At 47.9% G+C, this 26,769-nt stretch overlaps 2 protein-coding genes across 4 annotated transcripts in view; one reads left to right on the top strand and one right to left on the bottom strand.

The window, feature by feature from the left end:
- The window catches only part of adam22 (ADAM metallopeptidase domain 22), a 48,229-nt gene extending 32,856 nt beyond the window's left edge, over positions 1-15,373 (top strand). The window contains exons 15-31 of one of the 3 annotated variants that reach the window (XM_049025204.1): positions 2,328-2,427; positions 2,708-2,779; positions 4,762-4,854; positions 5,078-5,158; positions 5,668-5,718; positions 5,837-5,900; positions 6,054-6,159; positions 6,280-6,399; positions 6,567-6,735; positions 7,389-7,500; positions 8,265-8,355; positions 8,533-8,586; positions 10,675-10,875; positions 12,184-12,284; positions 12,378-12,444; positions 14,702-14,825; positions 14,920-15,373. In XM_049025204.1, coding sequence (XP_048881161.1) covers positions 2,328-2,427; positions 2,708-2,779; positions 4,762-4,854; positions 5,078-5,158; positions 5,668-5,718; positions 5,837-5,900; positions 6,054-6,159; positions 6,280-6,399; positions 6,567-6,735; positions 7,389-7,500; positions 8,265-8,355; positions 8,533-8,586; positions 10,675-10,875; positions 12,184-12,284; positions 12,378-12,444; positions 14,702-14,825; positions 14,920-14,940 — 1,627 coding nt within the window. In that variant the 3' untranslated portion in view covers positions 14,941-15,373. Of the gene's footprint in view, positions 1-2,327; positions 2,428-2,707; positions 2,780-4,761; positions 4,855-5,077; positions 5,159-5,667; positions 5,719-5,836; positions 5,901-6,053; positions 6,160-6,279; positions 6,400-6,566; positions 6,736-7,388; positions 7,501-8,264; positions 8,356-8,532; positions 8,587-8,682; positions 9,197-10,674; positions 10,876-12,183; positions 12,285-12,377; positions 12,445-14,701; positions 14,826-14,919 lie in introns of those variants that run through there. The other 2 variants (XM_049025205.1, XM_049025206.1) reach the window with 2 other exon arrangements.
- Positions 15,374-16,327: 954 nt separating this feature from the next.
- On the bottom strand, positions 16,328-21,668 carry gtpbp10 (GTP-binding protein 10 (putative)). Its single transcript, XM_049025208.1, has 10 exons — positions 21,525-21,668; positions 20,824-21,017; positions 19,773-19,864; positions 19,521-19,665; positions 19,342-19,415; positions 19,047-19,099; positions 18,687-18,794; positions 18,461-18,538; positions 18,071-18,194; positions 16,328-17,956 (listed from the first exon to the last, which is right to left on the bottom strand). Exons 1-10 carry the CDS (start codon positions 21,555-21,557, stop codon positions 17,721-17,723), a joined length of 1,137 nt encoding a protein of 378 aa, XP_048881165.1. The 5' UTR covers positions 21,558-21,668; the 3' UTR covers positions 16,328-17,720.
- Between the last annotated feature and the right edge of the window lie 5,101 nt (positions 21,669-26,769).

Here is a 26,769-nt window from a genome sequence, read left to right as displayed (position 1 = left end):
GTGTGTCTGTGTGTGTGTGCGTGTCTGTGTGTGTGTGTGTGTGTGTGTGTGTGTGTGTGTGTGTGTGTGTGTGTGTGTGTGCACGCACGTGTCTTTATCGTCCCTTTTTGAAATACCTTTTGCGTTTTCCCTCGATCCCAAATGGGACAGCAGGTGAGCAGAAGCTTGGCTGTGATGCCGCTCATGTGATTTGACCAATCGGTTGCTTGGAAGGGTTGTCAGTCACCCCCAGCGCTCCATCCCATTTGTCAGCATCGAGGCCTGCGGCCTGATGCTCCGCCTAGCTTCTCCTTTTTCTGGTGGAAAAGAAAAAAATACAGGCTGGTGAAGCACCTGCCCGTATTTTTCCTTTTTAGTCATCTTTATTTTGGCTGATGTCACTCGCAGGAATGATGGAAGCTAAGTGCTAGTAGCTCTGAAACCCAGTAGGTCCAGTCACTCCAGTCCAGCTCATCCCGTTCCATCTCTAACCGATTGAAACAGTCTGCAATGTCACCCCTATCTGGAGAGCCCCCCCGCCCCCCCCGTGTCCTCACTGGCTCATCTCCCCAGCAGGACCAGCTCCAGCGCGAGCTGTCCTGTCCCACTTCCTGCCTCTCCTCCATCGTTGTCTCTGTCCTTTGGCTGTGGCTGCTCTCCAGTGGCTCTACGGGGCCGGCGGGACGGCTGCGAGCCCAGGAAACTAGGGCCGCTGTCCCGCTGTGACGTGGAGGGGGCCGCGATGACCCCCCCCCCACACAGCAACTCACATCCTTCTGTGAATCAAAGCCCCTCCAAAGTGCCAATGGTGTTTCAGACGTCTGTGTTCAATGACTGACTGAAAAATAACCACCCCCTCGCCACTCCATCAACACCCCCCCCCCCCTTGTTCTTCTGTACCTGCATGCCCGATCTGATCTACTAATCCCTGACGCACTCCTCACTCACTCTCTCAGTGCTGAACACCGTCCAGATGAAATGAACTCTCTTGTGTTTTGGTGACTAGTTCATGAGCGGCTGGCCCAGAGGGCTCCCCTCACCCCCCCTGTGGAATTCAGCTCTTACTGTCACCAGGCCTGTGCTGCACGAGCCGGGAGCCCCAGATGTGCTTTGGAAGACTCACACTTTCAGCCTTAGTGCCATGGCCTCCCTCTGGATGCTTTGGCTTAGGGGCAGGGAAACTGGTGAGACTGGAAACGTCAGGCACCCATACAGAGACTGGGACTGCCACACCAGAGCGTCACACGCAAACGGCCAGAAGAGACGTAGCATTAATGTGGGGATGGTGGTGGCTGTGCACTGGCGTGTAATTCCGAGGAAGCACTACAATTCCCAGAAGGCCCTGAGGTTGGTCTGTGGGTATGAGGTCTGGTCCAACCACCTGGTTCTTCAGGGTGGCCTTTCCATCCCGTTTATGGGGGTGAAGCTACAATGAAGGAGCAGTTGGATTTTGGCCAGAGATCATTTGGCTGACAGTTCCCCCTATACTTTTAGGATGTGGACCTGTCCAGAATAAGATGCCGTAACGTAGATCATAGGGTGTTGCTGTTGCCACGGCGATAATTGTCACTTGTGCATGTTGTTGTGATATAACACCCTGTTGGCCTAGTTACCCCGGACTTGCCCTTGGCTGATGGTCTGGAGTGTTGGTACAGGCACCCCTTGGTGTGACATAATACAGAGATGAAGGTGAGTGACTGGAATAGATCCTGGGTAGGTGTCCCTGCGGCTTTTATGGATTTCACATAAACATGCCTCGTCTTTCCGTTACTGTCTGCAGTCCATCTCTGTGTATGTCCTTCTTTCGACACGGTTGTGTATGACAGCAGAGGATGAACCCACTGTTTGGCCACAGAACCGGTTAGTTCCGGATCAGACTGTGAACGGAAGTGGACCTGGCTCTTGTGCAGGCTGCAGTTTAGAATGTTCTGGAAGTAGTTCCCAGCATTCTCAGTGTTGTAGCTGGTCCTATGTGATGAAGCCGCTAGGTTTCCTTTCTTTTGGCTTGCAGAGGGAACTGAAGGTGGTTAAAAATGTTGTTAATCTGGGTTTTGCATGAATTTTTAATGTTCAGTCAGCAGTGGGCTTGTGTGCTTTCATGCTTATCGCTCTGAAGAGTGGCGTATGAAGGTTAGGGGTGTAAAGGAAGTCAATCATGTGACCTGTCACATGACGTCCGTGCAACGCCGAGAAGCGGCCTGGCCTCAGTGCAGCTAAGGAGAGAGACCGACAGTCTGACGGGACACAGTACACTGAAGACGCCCCCTGTAAGGGCGTATCAGGGCGGAGACACGGGCCGGCACCCCCGCCCGCCGTTCACTGCGCCCTGTCTCTGTCCTCCAACGCAGCTTCTACTTGCCCAAGCGCTTCTCGGACTGTAACATCGAGGAGTACCACAACTTCCTGAACAGCGGCGGCGGTGCCTGCCTGTTCAACAAGCCGTCCAAGGTAACGGCCGCAGCCGGGGGCAGCCGTGTGTCCTGCTCGTGGGGGGATTTAACCGGACTGAGAGGTAAAAGGGGGTACACCGGGTGGCTGGTACCAGCGGAGGATGTGTACAGAAATCCTGCTATACTGAAGAATTATCGGAAATGTATAATGAATTTAAGGTTAGCATGCCGAGGTTAGCATGTCCCTCCTGACTAAGCCGTGCATGTGCGCGCGCCCTTTGAGAATGAGAGTTAACGACCCCGCCCCTCCCCCACCACGTCTCCATGCCCTCCCGCAGCTGCTGGACCCCCCTGAGTGTGGCAATGGCTTCGTGGAGCCGGGCGAGGAGTGCGATTGCGGCAGCCCAGCGGTAAGTTGTGTGAATCATGTGACCCCGTATTACACCACCAGCTGTGGGATGCTGGGATAGGGTAACGGGTGTTCTGTTCGTCAGCCCTGGGTTATGCCCATGGCTGGGGGTGGTGATGCAGCTCTGCTCATGTGTGAATGGTGATGGATTGTCAATAAGGTGACCACTGGAATGACTCTAAAAAAGGGGGACACCTGTGTCCAAAAAGAGGAGCTAGGCTCGAAAAGGAGGACATCCAATAAAAGTTATGGGCGTGGTTATATCATACACATACTACGGAAGTCGAGATAGTTATCACAATAGATATACCTATCTTGTTCTCTTAAAAGAATAGCATTGTTTTTGGTCGACTGGGGGTCGGGAACAGTACCACTAGTTATTGACGGGGAGGTCGGTAGGGGGGAGGGAAAAAGGAGGACAAAGGGGCTAAAAAGAAGAACTCTAACAGAGGGAGGGAAAGCCGGATGAAATCGGGAAGCGGTCAGCCTAGTTTTCATATGTGTAAAGGAAGCTATAGGGGCAGAGATGATCTTGTCACTAACGAATCTTAACGAGGAGTGTGTACCCTGTCTCTCTCTCTGTTCCCCTGCAGGAGTGTGTACCCTGTCTCTCTCTCTGTTCCCCTACAGGAGCGTGTACCCTGTCTCTCTCTCTCTCTGTTCCCCTACAGGAGCGTGTACCCTGTCTCTCTCTCTCTCTGTTCCCCTACAGGAGCGTGTACCCTGTCTCTCTCTCTCTGTTCCCCTACAGGAGTGTGTACCCTGTCTCTCTCTCTGATCCCCTACAGGAGTGTGTACCCTGTCCCTCTCTCTGTTCCTCTGCAGGAGTGTGTACCCTGTCCCACTCTCTGTTCCCGTACAGGAGTGTGTACCCTGTCTCTCTCTCTCTGTTCCCCTGCAGGAGTGTGTACCCTGTCTCTCTCTCTGTTCCCCTACAGGAGCGTGTACCCTGTCTCTCTCTCTCTCTGTTCCCCTACAGGAGCGTGTACCCTGTCTCTCTCTCTCTCTCTGTTCCCCTACAGGAGCGTGTACCCTGTCTCTCTCTCTCTCTGTTCCCCTACAGGAGTGTGTACCCTGTCTCTCTCTCTCTCTGTTCCCCTACAGGAGCGTGTACCCTGTCTCTCTCTCTGTTCCCCTGCAGGAGTGTGTACCCTGTCTCTCTCTCTGATCCCCTACAGGAGTGTGTACCCTGTCCCTCTCTCTGTTCCTCTGCAGGAGTGTGTACCCTGTCCCACTCTCTGTTCCCGTACAGGAGTGTGTACCCTGTCTCTCTCTCTCTGTTCCCCTACAGGAGTGTGTACCCTGTCTCTCTCTCTCTGTTCCCCTAAAGGAGTGTGTACCCTGTCTCTCTCTCTGTTCCCCTACAGGAGTGTGTACCCTGTCTCTCTCTCTCTCTGTTCCCCTGCAGGAGTGTGTACCCTATCTTTCTCTCTGTTCCCCTGCAGGAGTGTGTACCCTGTCTCTCTCTCTCTGTTCCCCTACAGGAGTGTGTACCCTGTCTCTCTCTCTCTCTGTTCCCCTAAAGGAGTGTGTACCCTGTCTCTCTCTCTGTTCCCCTACAGGAGTGTGTACCCTGTCTCTCTCTCTCTGTTCCCCTACAGGAGTGTGTACCCTGTCTCTCTCTCTCTCTCTGTTCCCCTACAGGAGTGTGTACCCTGTCTCTCTCTCTCTGTTCCCCTGCAGGAGTGTGTACCCTATCTTTCTCTCTGTTCCCCTACAGGAACGTGTACCCTGTCTCTCTCTCTGTTCCCCTACAGGAGTGTGTACCCTGTCTCTCTCTCTCTCTGTTCCCCTACAGGAGTGTGTACCCTGTCTCTCTCTCTCTGTTCCCCTGCAGGAGTGTGTACCCTATCTTTCTCTCTGTTCCCCTGCAGGAGTGTGTACCCTGTCTCTCTCTCTGTTCCCCTACAGGAGTGTGTACCCTGTCTCTCTCTCTGTTCCCCTACAGGAGTGTGTACCCTGTCTCTCTCTGTTCCCCTACAGGAGTGTCAGAAGGAGGGAGAAAACTGCTGTAAGAAGTGTACCCTGACCCAGGGCTCGAAGTGTAGTGACGGGCTGTGCTGTAAAAGCTGTCAGGTATGAAAGGCAGTGCCGAGCAGGGAACCCGGGGTGGGGAGTGACAGGGTCCCCTCTATCTGGGCCCCTCCCGGAGCCCGTAGAAAGATGGCACCGCTGGGCCCCTGAGCATATAAAAGCCTTCAAAGTGAGAACTGAAGGTGTTAGTGATTCTACAGGGAGTCATGTGATGCGTGTAAAGGCACGTCAACCAATGAGGTGACGGTCTCTCCCTTTGCTGCAGCTGGAGTTCATGGGCGTGATCTGCCGGGATGCTGTGAACGACTGCGACATCCCAGAGAACTGCACCGGAAACTCTAGCCAGGTGAGGGTGCTGCTGTCACGTCTTTTACTGTTGCGTACCTTCAGTTACTGCTGCGTACCTTCAGTTACTGCTGCATACCTTCAGTTACTTCTGCATACCTTCAGTTACTGCTGCGTACCTTCAGTTACTGCTGCATACCTTCAGTTACTTCTGCATACCTTCAGTTACTGCTGCGTACCTTCAGTTACTGCTGCATACCTTCAGTTACTGCTGCGTACCTTCAGTTACTGCTGCATACCTTCAGTTACTTCTGCATACATTCAGTTACTGCTGCGTACCTTCAGTTACTGCTGCATACCTTCAGTTACTGCTGCGTACCTTCAGTTACTGCTGCTTTGTGTATTGATATGTGAGGCTGCTGGTGTCATGGAGAGCCAGCTATCATTATTAATTAAATAGTGCCTCTGTTTACCTGGGTGAATTTTAAATTTGTTGTTGTACAGTAAGTGAGTAGCCAAGTAGCTGTTGTAGATGTACCTATAGAAGGTTTCATTTGCTTTATTTCACAGTGTCCACCGAACGTCCACAAAATGGACGGGTACACCTGTGAGAAGGACCAGGTAACAACTTCACACTTTGTCAAAGGAGATGGGGCCGTTCAGCTGGAAATGCAGGACTTATCACCTTTAAGCAGAGCCGAAGCTTATGGGATATCCACTGTCGTCTTTCTGATGTCAGGGTCGCTGCTTCAATGGAAAGTGCAAAACCCGGGACAGACAGTGTAAATACATCTGGGGAGAGAGTGAGTGCCACCGCGACCATGATGGCGACCATGACCCTGACTGTGACCAGGACCGTGACTATGACCGTGACCGCGACCATAACCACGACCGCCGCGATGCAAAGCTGCCGGCCACCGCCCGACGCTTTTAACAACCTCACGCATTCTTTGCAGAAGCAACTTCCGCTGACAAGTTCTGCTACGAGAAGCTGAACATCGAGGGGACCGAGAAAGGGAACTGCGGCAGGGACAAGGACACCTGGATCCAGTGCAACAAGCAGTAAGCGGTCCAGCCGGCGTCTGTCGCGGGTCAGAATGTCCTGGGCGATTCCGGCCCCAGCGCATCCATGGGGACGCGAGGTTTTGGCTGAACTCTGGCTGACCGCCATGCCTCTCACAGGGACGTGCAGTGTGGCTACCTCCTGTGCTCCAACATCGCCCCCACGCCCCGGCTGGGGGAATTGCAGGGGGGCCTCACCTCCTTCTCCGTGGCCCAGCACAGTGCCTCCCTGGACTGCAGGTCAGTCCCCCCCTTCCCTTCATCTCTCCTCCACCTCAAACTTCACCCCAACTCTCCAGGCTTGTGTCCAAGTCACGGCACCAAACTTCTCCATCACACCTCTTCCTCACGTACCTCCTCATCTCTCCTCCTTCTCTTCTCCTCCTCACCTCTGTATTCCGGGACAGCGGGGGTCACGTGATCATCGACGGCGACACGGACCTCGGCTACGTGGAGGATGGGACGGCCTGCGCTACCGACCGCATCTGCTTCGAGCACCGCTGTCTACCGGTACAGGAGTTCAACTTCAGCACCTGCCCGGGCACCAACGAGAAGGCCATCTGCTCCGGACACGGGGTGAGGTCACTGCTCTGCCGTGTGTCTGACGTACAGGCGTCCACACTCAGCTCATTACACCTCCGCTAGACGGGCAGCACTCTGTGCGCTATCAGTTTTCACAGGTATTTTTAAGAGTCAGTGTCATCACATACACAAAGAATTAGTAGTAACACTTTACTTAAAGTACTCATGTATAATCCATTATAGACCTTCGAATGCATTACAATGGTCAGTATAAGCCATTATAATTCATTTTGAAGGTATCTATAGTGGATTATAGATGAGAGCTTCACAGAGCATACATAAAATATAATGAACATGGCTACAATGTGTTGCTTTAAGCAAAGTATTATTGAATTTCTATAGTACTGTTAACAAAGTAAATCCTGTTTAGTGTTTAGTATAACAGAATTGATTACTATTTAATTACTCGGAGAAACTATTGTTTTCTCTACAAAGATCATATATGTTTCATTTGATTGGCTGAAGAAATAAAATTTAAGTGTTTATATTTGGTCATTGGTTACATGGTAATCATATAAAAAGAAGCTTAATGTGTTTTTAATGTAAATCGGCCGTTTAAGCCTTTAGCACCCTGCACTTGCTGCGTGTGTATGTGTGTGTGTGTGTGTGTGTGTGTGTGTGTGTGTGTGCGTGTGTGTGTGCCGCAGGTGTGCAGTAACGAGCTGAAGTGTGTGTGCTACCTGGGCTGGACTGGGGACGACTGCAATGCCACCCTGCCTCTCAGCTCCCTGGTCGTGGGACCAACAGCTTCAGCTTCTGGTAGGTGGAGCCTCATCGAGGGGGGCGGGGCCAGGAAGTGGGCTGTGGGATGTGATTGGAAAGTCCAGGATGATGAAAGTGCTTGTTGGTGGAGTAGCCCTGAACTATTAGAATAACCCTGTTATATTCATAAATTAATACAATTAACAATAGTGTATGGTATAAGTACCCCCCTCCCAACAGACACTAGGCAACTGGGGATGTATGGGTACTTGTACAACTGTTTGTCTGGAGGGGATTGTATGGCTGGGGTGGGGCTTTCTGCTGGAGCGTGTGTGTCCTTGTGATCTTGTGATCCCCGTGCATGTTCTTCATTTGACAGGGTCGTGTCTATGTTGGATTTCTTGAGTGGTGTGGCAGTATGGTTAGATTTCAGTTCTTCTTTGCTGTGCCGTCCTGTTTGTGCCGCTCCTGCACCGATGTGCCCCCCAACCCACCTTCTCTTTTTTTACTTACTGGCTTCTTCCAGTTGTCCTCTGTGCAGTAGTTGGTATCAGCCAGCCACAGTGGGTCCCCAGAACTGGAGTTGAGAACACTGTTTTATGTTAGGCTGATTTAGAGGTCATCCCAAAAACCCGCACCTACATTGGCCCCCCGTGGGACCCCACCCCTGATATAAAGCTCGAGGAATTTTGAGAAGCATTAAGTCCAGGCACGCATAGTGTCCTGCATCAGTCTGCCACCTTCAGGGAGCACCCCGTGGGGGCGCCAGGGCGGGGGGGGGGACGTCCTCTGACTCATCCTCCGCTCCTCTCTTCCTGCAGGAGTCATCAGCACAAACATTATCATCGGGGTGATCGCAGGCACCATTCTTGTGCTGGCCCTCGTCATGGGGATCACAGCCTGGGGATATAAGTAAGTCTGCAGGAAGCGGGGTGAGCCACAGAACAGCCAACGCTGGTGCCTTTATTCTTTTAGACAAAATACGTAACAATTATGTTTGTAAGCCAGCAGTACAAAATACAGGCATGACAGGTCCGGTGTGATTCTGTGACTGACCCTCAGTAACCCACCCACCCCCCTATGCACCAGGAATTACCGACAGCGGAGGTACGAGGAGTCCGAGGTGCACAGAAGATTCTGCCGGTTGGTTCACACTCACGTTCCTCTCGGGTGGGGTTGGGGGGTGGGGGGATGTTTCCCCAGAAAATGCTTCAAACTGTCTTGTGGTCTTGTTTTCAGAGGCGGGGGGCATTATTCCTCTGGCAGAGCCATTGATAGAGAGAAAGCGAGAGTAGAGGCAGACTGGAGATGAAGGGTGATCAGCCCTCAGCCTTGGCTGAGCCTCGCTTCTGCTCTTATTTGTCTGCTGGGTCTCTGTGCAGTTTCCTGTAACAAGCCTCTCATCCCCCACAGTGTATAACTCACCCACGGTGCATAACTCACCCACAGTGTATAACTCACCCACAGTGTATAACTCACCCACGGTGCATAACTCACCCACGGTGTATAACTCACCCACGGTGCATAACTCACCCACAGTGTATAACTCACCCACAGTGTATAACTCACCCACGGTGCATAACTCACCCACAGTGTATAACTCACCCACAGTGTATAACTCACCCACAGCCAGGAGGGAATTTCAATGTCTTTTTTCCATTGTTTCTTTGTTTTTTTTTTTTTTTTTATCGTTATCATGTATTTGTATATTTTTGTACATATGAATTAAAAAGCATGTCATGGTTCATATTAACATTGTGTTATCATTTTAATTCTTTGCCTTCATGTCACTGGTATCTTTGTGTCTCATTCCGCTGTGCGTTTTCTCCTCGCTGTGTTTTCGTTTTGCTGATACATTTCACAGCCCCCCCCCCCCGCCCCCCCCGTTCTCCTTAGAAATCTCCTCTGTAGCCTCAGCATCTGCCTCTCAGAAAACAAGATTATTCACATTGATTTTTCAGACGGCCAGCTGGGTCCTCTGGCTGCCTCATTATGTTTGATGGAATTATTCTTTAACATGTGCGGGTGGCCAGGTATTGGGGGACTGATGAAGCTCTGTACCTGCAGAGGTTGGATGAATGCGTTGACTAAACTGCTTCCTTTGGCTCTGAAATGATCTCATTGTTAGTAAAAGTGCTTTTGCTGCTGTTTAGCGAGAGATGAGGTTTGTGCCAGAGGTGGGTCAACAAAAACATGGATGAACCGTAAGATATCCAGCAGAATGAATCGTGAGTCCTCCTGCAAGGCCCCCTGTCTCATACATACCACCAGTCTGGGAGATGCTCCATCACAGTCAGACACGTGACTTACGTTGTACCTTCAATTACTTAATTGTTAGTTTTCAGTCAATTAATTACTATTTTTCAATTACTTAATTGAAATTACTTTCAATTACCCCCCTATCTGGGCTCTTGAATGGCATTCCTATAGATCAGGGTGGCCCAGTTCCGGTCCTGGAGAGCCAGTCTGTAACGCAGTTCACAGATTTCGCTGCTCTTTGCAGGTCACCAGCTAATTGCCAGGTTTAGTAGGTGCTGCAAACTGCCTTGCAGGCTGACCGTCTGGGACTGGAAACTGGCAGCCCTGCTCTGGGTAAAACACAAGCTTTGTTTTTCCCATGAATTTGCTGTCTACTGACAGATTACTGGAATGTGCTGCTGATCTGGATATGAGTCCCCCTCTTGGTGGCCTGGAGAGATGCAGATTGCTCCTTTACCATCATCTTGGCCAGTTAGCTCAGTTAGCGCGTCGACAGTGCTAATACCATAATAACACTAAGGTGGTGGGTTTGATGCCTGTATTGGCCACACTTTGCTTTTGGTGGTGATGCATGGCCCAGTTGGTTAGGGTGCTATGGTAGTAATTGGAAGGTTACTGGTTTAAATCCCGTAACTGGCAGAGTGATGCCACTGTTGAGCCCCTGAGCAAGGCCCTTAACCCTCAGCTACTGAAGGACACTCACTGACCCTGCATTCTCAGATGTATGTTACTTCAGATTGGAGATGTTTATTTGTCACATGCAGGAATGTACTGGTACACCAGCAATAAACAAGGTAGAAGAATGAAAAAAATAAGAAAAAAATATAGAAATGTACAAAAAAGTTAAAGAAAAAGTATAAAGAATATATTTGAATATAATATAAAAGTATAAGAAAATATTTGAAAAATAAAGTGCACCTAAGTAATAATAACTAAATGTCATTGTCATCACCTGCCCCCCTCTGTTTACAGACAAATCCCCCCCGGCGATTATGTTAAAAAGGCGGGAGACGCGGACTCCTTCTACAGCGACATGCCCCCTGGCGTCAGCTCCAACTCAGCCAGTAGCTCGAAGAAGAGGTCGGCTTGTCTGTCCCACTTGCAGATCTATACCTGCTCCTTCACACCATCTGTTCCATCCATTAGTCAGAACATCTCATTGTTTGGCTTCAGGTGGGCGGCTCCGTTCCGACCTCCCACCTCCCATTGGCTGGTCATCGAGCGCCCTTTTCCTCGCCCCGGGTTTGTACCTCTTAAAAATGGGTTTTTCCTCAATGCAGGAATATCGCAGCTCCACTTCGGTGCGGAAAGGAAGCACCCATAGAGATTGGCCTCTTTGCCAGGGGAGGGTCAGGTTCAGGGGGGCGAAGAGAAGGGCCGGCCATGCTTCTAATGATGTGTTTGTGTTGTGTGTTGGAACCGTGGCTGATATTTCCGCAGCGACGTCTCCCCAAAACGCCACGGCGATGAAAACCTCGTCCCCCCCGGTCCTGGGTTCACAGCCCAGGGGCTCACGGGCAATGAGTCGCTCCAGAAATGAGAGATTGCCAACTGTAGCCAAACACACATACTGGACATCGCATCTCAGAAGCGCCGGTTCGGAAGCCCAGCCGCTTGTGTCTGCCAGGCAGAATGATCAGCAATCTGGTGTCCAGTTCGGCCCAATCACTTTGGGCTGTAGTGCAGTATGATGTTAAAGACCAACCCAGACTCCTCATGCGCATACATGCACACACAGAAATATACAAGAACATACAAGAAAAGTCCTCATTCCAGCAGCCCAGCATGTCCCACCAGGATGTTAACGATGTGCCAATTTGCTGCCTGGAGGGTGATACTGATGGAGACCAGCTTGCTGGCAGGCTGGTTTGGACAAGCTGTTTGTACAGGTCAGCCCACAAAATGGACCAATCAGGATGTGCTGTTAATACAGGTCAGCCCACAAAACGGACAAATCAGGATGTGCTGTTCATGCAGGTCAGCCCATAAGCGGACCAATGGGGACGTGCTGTTCACACAGGTCAACCCACTTGTGGGCCAATCAGGATGAACTCACACAGTTCATCTAAGCTTGGCTGCTTTGCTCACTTCAACTGTCATGCTGATCGCTGTGTTGTCATGCTAAGGGCTCATCTTGCTCTCTCTGTATTGTTTCCATCTCATCTCCGTTGTCCATGACATCACTATGTGTGTATGTCCATGAGTTCTCCTGTATATCTGTACTGTGTGTGTAGGTAACAGAGGGATGCACAGTAAATAAGGTGTTTTCAGGTAAGTCATTAAGGCAACACAGGCCAAATGATGATATACTGCAGATGCATAACTGACTTCATCTAGCACAACACCGACAAGAAAAACGGGTTTGTATCTCCAAAAATCTATAACAAACTTTAGCTTTCTGCAAATCACAGGGAAAATTGTCACGGAAATCCATGGAGCGAATAGCAGTCACCTTTATGTTTTCACGTATTTTGGCTGAAGGTCAAACGGCTTGTCCCATTCGTGGAGTGAGCGAATTCCAGATGCCAAGCACATCTCAGACGTCTGTGAAAACGGACGACCCAGAAGTAACTCCTGGCAAGGTAACGCTCACATGCTGAACTTCCAGGTTTCACATAACGTTGGACTGTAATGAACAGGCAGTATGATGCCCTTCATGATGCCATGTCTCCTAGGAAACGTAGGGGGCAACCGTAAGAAGATGAAGGGAAGAAAATTTCGCCCTCGGTCCAACTCTACAGAGTAAGTAGCATCATTCATGCGGGGAGCTGTGTCGGGTTTCACGGGGGACTAGAGTAATAGGGGTACAAGCATTCTCAGGCCCAGTTAACATATTTGCCAAACAAAATTTAAATATTTAAATATAACTGGATGTTAAAAATAAATGTATAGAATTCAATATTTTGATGCATATCTGTCACCATCCCAGAAAATGGTAAACCATCTGTATGAGCATGTTCTTGTAATCCAGTGGGAGGGATCGCTCTCTCTGCCATCGATTAATTAGCCTGTGCCAGCTGCACCATTGACTAGGAGACCCTTCAAAGTGTCATTGCTGGGCAAATGTGTGAAACTCACAGCCAGTGTTTCATCACGGCCAGCGAGGTCCTGTAGGGGGTGCTGTTCGTTTTTCCCCTTGAGTGTCACTGAGTGACAGTGTGGTCCAAACCTTGGTTTTCCACCCTCAAAACTACAAAGTGAGCGGGTGCCTGCAGTGCTGACTGACTCAGTGATCATAATAAGATGTTCTTTGATGTCATGGCAGATTGGGCCAACCCTGCCATGAGAAACACTGCATTCTGCTGCCTGATGTAAACAGTACAGAGCATGTAGGCAATCGGGGGGGCAGAGTGAGACTCCGTGGGCCGTTCTAGGCTTTTTTCTTATTCCACCTCTGCTCTCTCATCATCATCACCCCCCCCACCCCACCCCACCCCGTCCCCATCCCCCCTGCAGGTATTTAAGTCCATGGTTCAAAACAGAGTATTATGTAACTAAATGGCTAGAAGATGTGAATAAAAACACTGAAGGACCATTTCTTAGGTATTTTAATCAGATCATGTTGTGAAGCCCCCGCACACCCCTCCCCCCCCCCATCCTCCTTCATGTGTCCTTGTCTGTTGGTTTTGTTGTAGCCAGAGAATTCAAAGTCACTCCTGGTGCTTGCCCTGGGCTGGTTCCTTCATGGGGGAGGGAGGTACCCATGGCTTCCCCTGCCCCAGAAATGCGGTTGTGCTAATTTCACCACAAGATCCTTAAAAGCAATATTTGCATGCGTGCATCTTGACTGTCCTCACTGGCTCACACTCGTGCACAACAAGCCCCATGCAGGTCCTGATTCATGGACAGAGTGTGCAGACATACGGGTCCCTGTGCAGCCAGGGTCTTGTAAACACTGACGCTGAGGCTGTTCATTCAGTCCCAGCAGTCTGAATGCTTGATGCCAGGCTAAACTGCCTAGAAGACTGCCAGACAGCAACAGAGGCTCCTTTAAATGATCGGATGCATGCTGTCCTTTTTCATTGGCTGGTTTATTTCCCAGGATGCTTTGTTAGTTGTCTGTTTTTAAAAGGACCCATCACTTAACTCACTCCTTATTAATGAATATATGCACGTAACCATATGTTCTGTTATTCCTGACACAGCGTGCGGAATTAATCCCTTAATTCTCACCTAAAGATTTTTTTCTATGTACTCTTTTCTGAAGCTCAACTCTTTGCACGTTTACAGTGCAAAAAAATAAGAAAACAGCCCAATATTTGCCATAAGAATCAAATTTTAGAGACTGTTATCCAGTCTGAGATGGAAATGAGTACAAGAGATACAAACCCACTACCTGTCATGAGTGCTGCGCCTTGTCCCATGTCGCTCAGTAACACCTTCACTAGGCAACGGCATTGTTGCTATGGCATCATCATTGCGTGGTTTCCTCTCAGTCCTTCCTTTTCTCTCTGCTGCATGTGGAGTGTCATTTTCTGTGTGTGTGCCCTGCCGCCTCCATGGTGCAGTCCAGTTTGCCATTTGGCTCCGCCCCCTCCATATAACCCCTCCCCCTCCCCGGTGCCCTACTGACTGTGAGTCCATGCCCATCAGCCTGGTCTGTCCCTGCTCTGCCTCATCTCCCCGCCCCCTTACCAGACTCCCTTAAGCGCATTTCTGAGAGCAAAACGATTTTGGGTGAATCACGGAGGAATGGGGGGAATAAAACATCCCTTACGCCAGTGGGCATGTTTTTGATTTTATGAGCAATTCGCTTGGATGTTACCACCCAGCTGCTGTTATGGGCGGTGGACAGATTTCCCCCTTCTGACCCACCCTCGTTAGGGAAGGCGAGGTGGTGGTTCCTTCAGGAGAGGCGTGTCTGTGGCACACTGTCGCAGGGGGTGCGCCAGGGTCAGGCGACGGGGGCCAGACCAGCGCTGCGTCTGAACGTGTTCTTGCCGGGGGTGACTCTGTGTGACGCGCCTTCCTTGGCTCCCCTGTCCCCCTCCTACCACAGAACGCTCTCCCCAGCCAAGTCACCCACCTCATCCACCGGATCCATCGCTTCCAGTAGGAGATACCCTTACCCCATGCCCCCCCTCCCGGACGAAGACAGGAAGGCCAGCAAGCAAAATGCCAGGGTAATTCTCCATTCTCTTTATGGCATCATGCTCAGGAAAAAGTGGAACTTATTCTAGACATAATCTTGATTTTTCTTCCTCTGTCCCCCTACAGCTATGGGAAACATCGATATAAGGTCCCTCGTATTTGCTCAGCAACACTTAAGAACTACATTTTTGTCTGCTTTTATATGAATGAAAAGAAGGGACAATGCAAAACGTATACCTAAAAAGGGGACGTGGCGAAGACGTCCCGGACCAGCCCGCCCTGCAGGGGGCGCTACAGCGCCAAGCTGACTCAACCTCCGTGCATCGAATAGCGCAACTTTAGCGTCCGATCGCGCCAGCCAGTCCCATGGAAGATGAGCGAATTAACGCGTAAATTAATAAATATAACAAAAAAACAGCGATGGGCTCTAAATGACCCCTTCCCCAGGCATCCCACACAATCGCTCCGTTTCGATTGGTGCTCTATTCGATGTATTTCGAACAGGTAATTGTAAGCAGGATCTATTTAACATTTTGAAGCACGCAGCCGCTGTAGAAATAAACACTGTATGCATGATTAACCTCTGTTTATCGACTCCTTGTAGTGTTTAAAAATAAGCGAAACTCAGTAGGGGACCGCATGTGGAAGGTGGCAGTTATGTAAGCCGTTAAAGTTTATTTCCGTTTAGGCTTCCCGACGAGCCGCTACGCCTTTTGCATCTTAGCATCGCAGCTAGTCGCAGGTCACACGCAGCCCCACCACGCCCGACATCTCACCCGGGTTTCTGGAACTGGTTGTAAATATGTACAGGTCACCAGGGCAGTGTTTTTAAGGGCACCTTTTAGAATGCAGTAAAAAACGTCCCACTCCTCTCTTGGCCCTTTGTCCCAAGCATAGTTTCGTTCACGATTTATTTTTTCATTTTACTCTTCCGATTACAGTATTTCCTGTCTGATTGTAAACAGATTTCAGGTTAATTTTCTTTCTCAAAGAATGTAAATTTACACGTTTTTTGCCTGATCTTTAAGAAGTCACGTGTGCTGGTTTAAGAGGCCGGATTGGCCCGCTGAAGCGGGTCACGTGATCACCGTGAATGCCTGGAAGAGCAAGACGGTCAGGCGCGAGAGCAGGTCCGCCGTGACTGGGGGGAGTCGCGATGGGGGGGCATGGAAAGTGTACAGTTTTCTCAAGGTGTTCGGCGGGGGCGGGAGGACCTAATGGGGTTTTTTTGATAAAAGCAGCATTTCATACAAGCATTTTTGTTTATATATATATGAAAATGTCCTGTAAATTGTGAAATATGCAGTATGTCCTCTTTTTTAATACAGTCATAAGTACCAAGAAGTATCACCCTCCATTGTAAGGTTTGTGTGCGAGATGTTTCTCTAAGTTGAAGCGTCAAGCAGAAATTCATGGATAATATCGGACATTATTGCATTCTTGTTGCCGTAAATTATGCTGTGTTATTTTCCTGTTGTTTTTAACAAAAGAATGTATTGCCTATTGAGCACCTTTTATTTTTTTAGTCACCCGGGAATATTAAATGAAACGTGTGTTCAACCAACACACAACAACGGTGAGCTGGGAGATGGCGCTGTGACCGTGCTAAGACACGGCCGACACCGCGGAGGCGCTCAGCGGGACACCGTGTGTGTTTGCAATGTTTATTAGGCCTGCTGTTTCTATCTTAATGAATATGCTTTCGGTTTAGTATGGGCACTGGTGATGAGAACAAAAGCAGCTGTATACAATATTATAGTAAGATCACAATACGGGATTCATACTACTGTGCCGTTACCTTAACGCGTCCTATATAATTACATTCCCGTTTTATTCCTCCCTAACTCCCACATGGGTACTTGCTTCAGTCCCAGGATCTGTGCAGTCAGATGTATGTCGGAGGCCGGTTAGTTGGCTGGACTGTGGCTCTCTGAATAAATAAGGCAAATGCGGACTGCAGCCACGCCGCACCACTGACACAAGGGCCCCCCAGCAGTTCTGCGAGGCCCCACCCCTGGTACTCCCTGAGTGCTGGGGAAGTGCTGACATTTAAAGCAATAGCGCATGTAGGTTATGATGAGCCTAAAGGCCCCCACCCCATGCTTTCAGTGGCCCAGGGATCAGATACGCCTCAATGTGTGTGTGTGGGGGGGGGGGGGGCACAACCCAGCTCCCAGTATCTGTTGGCTCCAGACCACCGCACCTCACTGTCCTGACACCCCTACAACAAACAGAGTCTTCCAAACTCCAGCCCAAAACAAGAACCTCCCCCATGTGGCAGGGCGTCCCACGTGCATGGCGCAGTCGGAAACCCCCCACCACTCACATCCGCAGATCTGTTGCCCCCCCCCCCTCCTTTCAGGGCATGTATTGCACCTAATGCACATCGATCTACTGCAGTCTTTTCCTCTGTGTGCTGTACATAGACAGACAATGCAAAAATCAATGCCCATATTTTCTTTCTTACATCATTCAGTATTGTAATATATTTAATATAAAATAAAACTTTCATCGAAATGGGTCTGTATCTGCTTCCTGTGTCACATGTCATACCATAACAGTACCTAGTAGTGACAAGTTTCATTAATAACTGACAAACGTTATCCAAACAATATCAAAAGGAGAGGCATGGGTCTTGGTCATTTATAAGTGTTTGTCTCCCTGCTGCATATAAAACTCAGCTGTTCATAATGTCATATTTGACGGAGACAACAGTTATTTCACAGCTAAAGAGGCCCCGCTCTTCTAGAGCAAGTGAGACACACTACGGAATCTGACTCACTCGGACCAAAGCAAACGATCCTCAGAGATGGGTCGCGCACTGCACTGCAAACAAGTGACGTGCTTCGCCAGAGCTAACCAGGCTCCTAAAGGCTTTGAAATGCATCAGACAAAGTGAACCGAGCGCCTAGCCAGAGGGGAGCATGTTACACTGTGCCAGTTGAGTCTTTGGTTGTGTTAGGCCACCCTGTGTCCCGCAGCTCCTGTAGACAAGCTCGGTGCAGGTCCGCTGTCTCTGCGGCGGCCTGCTCGTCCAGCGTCTGCCGGATGCAGGTCTTCAGATCTTCGATGCCGTGCCCGGTCATCGCAGAGACGGGCAGGATATGCCTGAACGACAAACTGCTCTTCGGCATCATGGCATCAGGCAGCAAGTGGGCAAAGTCTGGCAAAGAGACCTTTGAGTCAAACTCAGGGGTATTTAAAACACAGCATCTCTGTTCAGGTCCAAAACAAACCATGCAGCTGGTGGAGGATTAACCAGATGGTCTTATGGTACCTTTTTGGTTCTGAAGATGTCCCATTAACTCCTCCAGCTTCTGCTCTGTATCTGGAAGATCCATTTTGTTGAGCACAAGAAATGCTGGCTTGGACAGCAGCTCGTCACTGTACAGCTCCAGCTCCTGCCAAGACAGATGCATTTATAAGCAGATTTTATCAGTGCTGGGCCTTTCAGGTCCAAAAACTGCAAACCAAGCAACCAGCCGAGTGCTCTGTGACCGTGACACCTTAATGCACAGCTGATTGGTAGAAACAAAATCTTAGTCCGGATTTATAGTTTCTGGACCTGAAATGGCCAACACTGGATTTCCAGTATTCAGATCTCCTCACAAAAGAAAATCTACATACATGATCCACTTTAGTACCATTACATACAAGCAGACATTACCTTAGTCAAGAGCTGCACTGTCTCAAACGCTGTTCTAAACGGGGATTTGGCTGAAAGCTGAAAACCACAGACATCCACCTGCGAATGGGGGCAAGGGGGCAGGGTCAAGGAGAAGGGAGGAGGGAGGGAGGTCTTTGGAGTTGTTCACCTCCAACCTATGTTTAGCTTGAGCTGTTTAATGTAAGCATATGTGAAATCCCTTTAACATCACAGCGTGGACACCTACCACAAACACCAGCTGCTTGGTCCTCTCCACATGTTTCAGGAACTTGTGGCCCATGCCCTTGTTCATGTGAGCACCTTCAATCAGCCCTGGAAGGTCAGCTACAGACACCTAGAAAATATTAATATGACCAGTGGAGGGCGCACTGGTTAAGGAACGAGCAGATTCACTGCACACACAGAGGTTTAACTGTAATCACGTACGTGAAGTAAATAAATGACATAGCTCTCTGGATAAACATCCCAGCTACCTAACTAAACAGAAGGTACTACACAGTATGGAACAAGCAGAAATTTATCCTGATTTAACCACCACCAGGCCCTCGTCCTCACCCCACAGACCTCGGCATCTCCCTGGTCTTACCTGCTTGTAGTCGTTGTACATGATTTTCCCAAGCTCTGGTCTTAGAGTGGTGACTGGAAGATGAAACAGGTCAGTATTTTCACTGAATGCATTTAAATTCATCAGTTGAAGAGTGAAGCACTAAGAATAGATTCGAAAAAAGAAAAAAAAACTCGCAAATGCCATCTGAGGTTAATAAATGCAAAGCCGTGTCTTGGCCTTCAGTGCAAACACACACACTGCTGTCATATTTAAAGACAGACATCAGGAAATAGCCAAGAACAAAAAAAGAGAGAATAAAATGAGGAGCACTCACACGGGTAGCTGGCGACCTGAGGCCGGGCGTGGGACAGTTTAGCCAGTAGTGACGATTTGCCCGCATTTGGAAACCTTGGGAGACAGAGAAGCTGCACTAAAAGAAGCTCGTCCTACTTCTCCATGCTGACAGTGGTGCCAAGGCACTGCGGAGCTCACACAGACAGCTAGGCTGCTTACCCCACCAGGCCCACGTCGGCAATCAGCTTCAGGTCCAGCCGGATGTGCCGAGCCTGGCCTTTATTGGGCAGGTATCCCGTCTGGAAGGATCCGCCCTGACCTCCTCGAGCCACCAGGACCTTATCGCCCACAGCATTCAGCTCCCCTGTCAGCCAGGACAGCAACATGCAGTCAGACTCCGTCACTCAGGCAAAGTTGAACCCACAACCAGTGTCAACAAACATGGCGAGAAGTTCACGACGGGGGCTTTACCCAGAATCCTCTTGTCGTCATTGGTGACGACGATGCCAGGCGGGGCAAAAATCTGCTGGTCGTTTCCCTTGTCACCCTTCAGAGCGCGGATGCTGAAATACACGAGGTCAGGGTGTCTCACCACCAGGTTACCAGGGGATGCGGTCATCCCCAAGGTCACCCCCACCCCCCCCCACACACACACCACCACAGCCCTGCCTGCCCCCCCCGAGGCAATCCAGTCCAAGCAGGGTCTTTTTTCCAAACATCTTCTGGCCCTTATATCAGCATGTTAGGTGATGAGAATCAGGCCAGGTCCTCTGCTCAAGGGGGCAGCAGGGGGCCTCTGGGACAGGAAGCTTTTTAAAGATGGCAAACTTCCGGTCGAGGTGCCTCTTTAAGCGCAAAGCAGCTCCCTGCTATAAGGAGCCCTCTGATCATCCAGCCCACGCATGTCCCACATATTCTCCAGTGTGAGGTTCAACTTTATAAATATTACATAAACCGCCATATATATAAAGCAAGAAAGTTATAAATAATACAATCACTCATTCATGTTCTGTACCCATCTGTCCTATGCAGGCTGCCACTGCTTTTGATCAATGAGCTCAATTTATTTTGACCAATTTAGCTCATCCCACTTAAGTCCACACAGTAAACTCTCGATTTTCTCGAAAAGGCCAATGAGGTGGCAGTTTCTTCAAGGAGTTGAGCATGTGGGGAGGGGGACCTCAGTGCCCGAAGGACGACTTTAAACGTGTGACATCATGTCTCTCTCACTGTCTTGTTAAGAAGCAGCAAACAGCAACAGTGTTGAGTGGTCCAAAAGGATGCAGTTTTTTTTTTTATGAAGCATTGGAGCAAGCATGCAATGGAGAAAAAAATGCACGTAAAAAGAAAATGACCCAAAAGTATATAAACAGCCAAGCACAGCAACATGATGACATAAAGGATGAGACTATAACTCACTCTAACCTCACAGCTAAATTAACAGCGGGCTTCATACAGCTGTCTTCATACTGCTTAGTCTTTACAAGGTCGCACCCTCTCTGGTTAATATAGACAGCCTTACCTGCTGTTGGTGCCGACTCCTGCCACCATCCTCTTCTGGGGGTACATATCCTTGACCTTCTTCAGGGTGATACTCTCCTTGGCTATCACCCACACATCGCCACCTTTCCCTCCTTGGCCCCCCAGGCGGGGCAGCCCCATGCCTCCGCTGCCCCCTTTGACATACAGCCGGAGGTTGTCCACAAAGCCTCCATACTGTGGGCAGAAGAGGAGACAGGGCTACAGCAGCTGGACAGGGGCACGCGAGGCAAACCTGGTTCCTCCAAAATTCAACCAGAATTCCGTCATTCTTCTTTTTTTTCCAAAACTATTTCATGAAATTTATTTGCCTATGTATCTGGCTGAACGGAAATCCAGACCACCTTCCAGCCGTCAGTGCCGGCAGCCCCTACGCCTCCGGTATAAATACCACATGGCTCCATACAGCTGAAAGCTCATTCATTTCTCGGCTTGTCTCCGTACTGGGCAGCAGATCCCTGCGTTTAAACCAATTCGCCTGCCCATGACACCTCAACTTTTCCCTTAATGCATTTAAAACAGTTCAGTTTCTGAAATGAAAGCCACATTTAAAGGCACAAGCAGGGTTAAGAGGAGGATCAAAATATATTTCTGTAACGGTGGAATGACCCTCTGCGCTGCCGAAGGAGAGAAGCCAATGACGTCCGCATGTACGCCCAGCCAGAACTGATACGTCACACAAACCTTCCTCAGACAAACACGACTGATCCAAACCATGTTCTCTTCTGTAGCTGTCGTTCACATCATTCCTAAAAGATCATTATTCCAGTATCAAACATTCCCGAAAGTACGAGACTACACGTTTTTGAGAAACAGGAATTTCCCGCCTTGGAGATACCCCATTGGAGGAGCTCAGCGTCAATCACACAGAGACCAATAGAAACCCAGACTCGTTCTCGCGTGTTATCGCGACCACGCATTGCGCCCTGGCAAGTGAAGATGAAATCATCATCCCTCTGCCAGCTAACTCTGGCCGGGATCGCAGGGGTGTCTGGGGCTTATTCCAAGCCCCATAACATATAGCACTGGGGTATATGAGCAAGCCTTATCGCAGGACACATTTAGAGACGCTGATTAATCTAATTGCACGAGGAAGACCGCGCAGAGCCTGGTTGGGATTCGAACTCACAACCCTGGAGGTGTGAAGCCACAGTACACACCAAAGATTATGAAACCTCAAGTGATTAGTTTATTTCCAGTTAGTATACATTATGCACATAAACATGACATTGCTGCTTAAAAAGTGGCTTTCGAAAAAAAAAAAGAAAGTTATAGCATTTGTAGTGTTTAAATATTTCATTTTTCAACTAACTTTTACCCCTTAATAATGAAAATAATGACATTGATTTGGCGTTGATCACTCCATAAATATTGATTCTTTAAAAAAAAATAAAAATAAATAAATAAATAAATAAATAAAAACCTATATAGGTAATAATATTGTATTGTATATCACTAACTGTTCGGCGTGGAAATCAGCAGATATGATCCGCTCAAGAAGTCACGCACTACGTGACCCCCGACTCCACATCTTCTGTATCAGTCAGAATAATGCAATGCAATGACGAGTCACTAGTATAAAACAACTACAACGCCAGTTCCTGCAGCGGGTTTTCGTCCTTTTCAGGAACGAGTCCTATTATTATTATTATTATTATTATTATTATTATTATTATTATTATTATTATTATTTCAGTCTTACCTATATCCAAGAACTAAGTCATTATTTAAGTGAACGTTTAATTAAAATTGAACTCTTTAACTAATAATAATGGGTTAAATCTGCTTATTACTTATCGGTGATTCACCTAGAGCTACATATTAATTAAACGAGCACTTAAATAATGACGTAGTCCTTGGATATAGATAAGACTGAAATAATAGCTTGTGCATTTATTTCTTTTTAGGGCAGAGTAGCTAGAAATTAAAGAGAAAAAGCAGAAGCAGATCGTTCAGATCAGATCCAGAATGTAAAAATTTAGATGAAGATTTTGTTTCCACCAACCAATTGAGTAACTCTATGACAGTGACTTTTTATGCTCAACTGGTTGGTTGAAACAAAATATCGGTCTGGATTTTCATTTTCTGGGCCGGAACTTCCTATCTCTGAAAAGACAACGCAGTAGTTGCTTCGCTAACATTATGTGTGTGTTTTTTTGCCGTGTGGACATCGCTGAGGTATTAATTTCATTTTATTTTTCCAAATGAGGAGGTAACACACAGGTGGACTATGACTGTAGCTCTCAAATGTCCGTCATTTATACCGCGTGATATTTGTGGGGTGAACGGGGCTGTGAGGGGGGAGGTTTACGGGGATATAAAGCATCATCGGCTGAAGAGGCATCTGCATCTACCGGGACTTTAGGCAGCAATTAGTCAGCCATTCATCACTGTTAAAGATGATTGTTTCTGTACTTCTATACTTTTAGATAATAATACATATTTCATTTATTAGAAGTATTTCTTAATTCGCATTGAACAGAAATATGATGCATATTGAGTAAATAAAGTCATTAGCATTGAACTTCTCCCTGGCTATTTTTAGTGTCTTTGCATGAGCCTTTATAGAGGGCAGCATTATTATAACACCCTGATCACCCCAAAGAGAGCTGCTCTGTATAATGAGGCGAATTCAATTTGGGAGTCAATGTTGTTATTTGATTCACACTGTCTGGAAATTGAAATTGAAAATAAAATACCAGACTTGGCAAAAGTGTGCTAGAAGGTCACTGTAGGTCATTGAGTTCTGTGTTCCTGCCGGCGTGATATATATGTCACGGATCAGTTCTCTTTATAGAACATATACGTTGGGACCAGACCCCCCCCCCCCCCCCCCGCCTCTGCCCATGTCCACCTCTCTTCCATACCTATGCAGTGAAAGCTGCTATTGATCACAAACAGCCTTCAAACCTTCAGGTCTGATGCTCCCCACTGCTAACAGATGTATCACACTTTTCCATAACAAATGAAAAAGCTGTTATTAGTATTCATAGGTAAGAGGACATGCTGGCTGCAATTTACACGCAGGAATAATCAGAATCAAATATTAAAAGGTTACAGAAAATGAGGCCAGGCTTACAATGGACCGTGATTGTGACATATCAAGTCAATCAAGGGCATCAAACAATGGCTGGATTATGTAGCTACTTAAGAAAAACAAATGTTTTAATTTGCATCTAAAACAAATCTGTGCTCCCTAAGTAATAATGAAAATACATAATAAAGTAAATATCACAGTTGCATTCATTTTCCACAAAATGCTAAAATGATTGACCTGTACTATACACAATATTGCGACTGGTTCTTCGCAATTAACACATTGCTAACACGCTTTTAATAGATGCACAGAATTAATTTCATTTTAATATATTTGCATTAAATCTCATCTTTGTGAAACTACAACTGCAGAAAGTGAAATGATTATAAGCTAAGTGTTGCTGTCTAATTATTACCAGACGCTGACGGAGTGGGATGCGTCTTTACAGCATGTCATTTGTATGTACACTTGTAGGAAGAGAACCTGCCATATGAGGTCATCCAGTTACAGCAATGCAAGCAGTACTGTGGGCACCATCTGGTAAAGGCCGCTGACTGTAGCACCCAGAGAGTGAGGTTTATGCCTCAGCATTGGTTAAGGCAAAACACGGGTAGGCTTTCCCCACATTCGGGGGCTGTCAAAGCCCAGGTGGCACCCACCCTGCAAACTGCAGGAGGAGGTCCTGGTGGTGAGGCCTGCCAGGGTGGGCCCACACTCGAAAACACACACACACACACACACACACACACACACACACTGGACTGGATAGGTCCTACTAAAACTAGAACTGAAGTTTCTCCTTCTTGAACAAATTGTAAAAAAAAAAGTTCACTGAACTCTTCTCTGATAAAAACAATCTTAAGAAATACTGAGAAAATACATTTTTCCTGGAAACAGAACGACTCACTGAGCTGCATTTGAGCTGCAACTTTTACCCTTGGAGATCGATTAGGCCGCTAAAATTTTAGCTACAAAACACTCCAAACCAGTGTTTCCCAATCCACTCCTAGGGGACCCACAGCCGGTCCGTGTTTTTGTTTTTTCTGTAAATATTAACAATAAAAACTTTATGGTTAAAAAAACTATTCAGTAAAGCAACTTTTGATGATGGCGTCCACTGGGCAATCATTGATAATTGTATGAATAGTAATGAAGACTTGCTGAGGAGCTGAAACGAACAACGAGGGATGAGAAATTCCTTCTGGGTCTTATTCTGGATCCCCCCCCCACACACACTATAAAATGGCAGGGTAGGGACACAATTAAGAGGATTGGATTTGATTCAATTAAAGCAATACGTTCTCTGCATTAATGCAGTGACTCAGATATTACTGCCCTTCATCGAACTCATCCATCACTGCAGGTGGTGCCATGACATCCTGGGCTGCGTCATCCATCTAATAAAGGAATGGAACAAATTCCCGGCATCCATTCCACACACACGCACCACTGGGGCAGTGAATAATGACACTAGGGCGTTGGTTAAGGTTTTCATGTGCAACTGAGAAAAATCCCTAATCTGCGTCTCATTACATTCTCCAGTCATTTTTAATCTGTGATAAGACACAAGTATAACAAAACACATAAAAATAAAATCTAATGCTGGAGTCGGTTATACTTCCCACCAGATGATCCCCAAATATTTACAGGCCACATAAACAGACACCCAGCGAACTTGTAAAACTGATATGATGGAGTCCAGAAGAGCTCAGATGTTTGTGTCTGTCGTCAGGATCTTTAGAGACACTGGTGTGTACAGATTTCCGCATTGAAAAATGCCATCACCATTGTCCATTGGTTAGCTGAGGCTGCTTACGGAGTGGCTGGCCGGCGTCCCGCCGCCACATGTGTGGCTTTGCCTTCATGACTAACATGACCGACGCACCACACATCATAGGAAGGTCCGTTACTTATTCAAGGTGTACAAATTCCAGCTGGATGGGGGAACACAAATCTGCCCCTTCATGTTGGCCAAGTGGGTCCAAAGACAAGCAGTTTAATTGCCAATCATGGGCTGGGTTCAGGTAGTAACTCTGTTTAAGGTAGGCCGTGTCTAACCCCCGCTGGCCCTGTCTAACCCCCGCTGGCCCTGTCAAGGACGGACACCTGGAAGCTGGATGGATAAATCCCTCCTTTTCAATGACTGCTAGTTCACCTGCAGTCATGTTCATCCACGGCCAATTTTACACAAGAGAACTGAATAATTCTGTGAGTTAAACAAGGACAACACAGTTCCCTCTGCAGTACGAGGCCACGTTTTCATTGCAGAACCTCATTGCAAAGCACCACGTATAGTGGATAAATTACCGCTTAAAAGTCCTGAGTTTTCATTTTGCTTGGATTGCTATAGAGGCTGTAGAAATCCCCTCTCCTATTACATTCTCAGAATTCACAGGCCACAGGATAGTGAGAAGCTGGCTTGGGGGGATCAGTCAAAACAAGCAAATAATGAAACATGTTTTGGACCCATTGTGAAAATTAGAATTCTTTTGTTTTAACTAGCAGTGTTTTTTCCTCACAGCTGTCACGTTTTAAAAATCAACCATTTCTTCTTTTATTGTTACACATATACCTACTGAATTAAGCATTTTAATATGATGCTTTCAGTTGACATTTACATGTGTTATTTACTGTCTATAGGCAAAAGCAGGCGTACAGGAGAATATAAATTAGACAGAAAAACAGAGTCAACTCTAAATAATAATTTAAAGTCATTGTGGATGACTGTCATGGACAGCACTGTAATTAGATTAAAGCCTAAATACAGAAACCTGAAACGGTAAACAAATGTATGGGCCAGTGTCACCTAAGACAGGCCAGTCATGCTAAGCGAAGCCCGTAGATTTTAACCATAGCGCCACGTTTACTGCTGATGAGTCACAGCACCCTTTA

This window comes from Brienomyrus brachyistius, chromosome 9 (assembly GCF_023856365.1).
Source record: "Brienomyrus brachyistius isolate T26 chromosome 9, BBRACH_0.4, whole genome shotgun sequence".
Classification (NCBI taxonomy): Eukaryota; Metazoa; Chordata; class Actinopteri; order Osteoglossiformes; family Mormyridae; genus Brienomyrus; species Brienomyrus brachyistius.
Note: the sequence above shows the minus strand (reverse complement) of the source record. Positions and strands in the feature narration are given on the sequence as shown.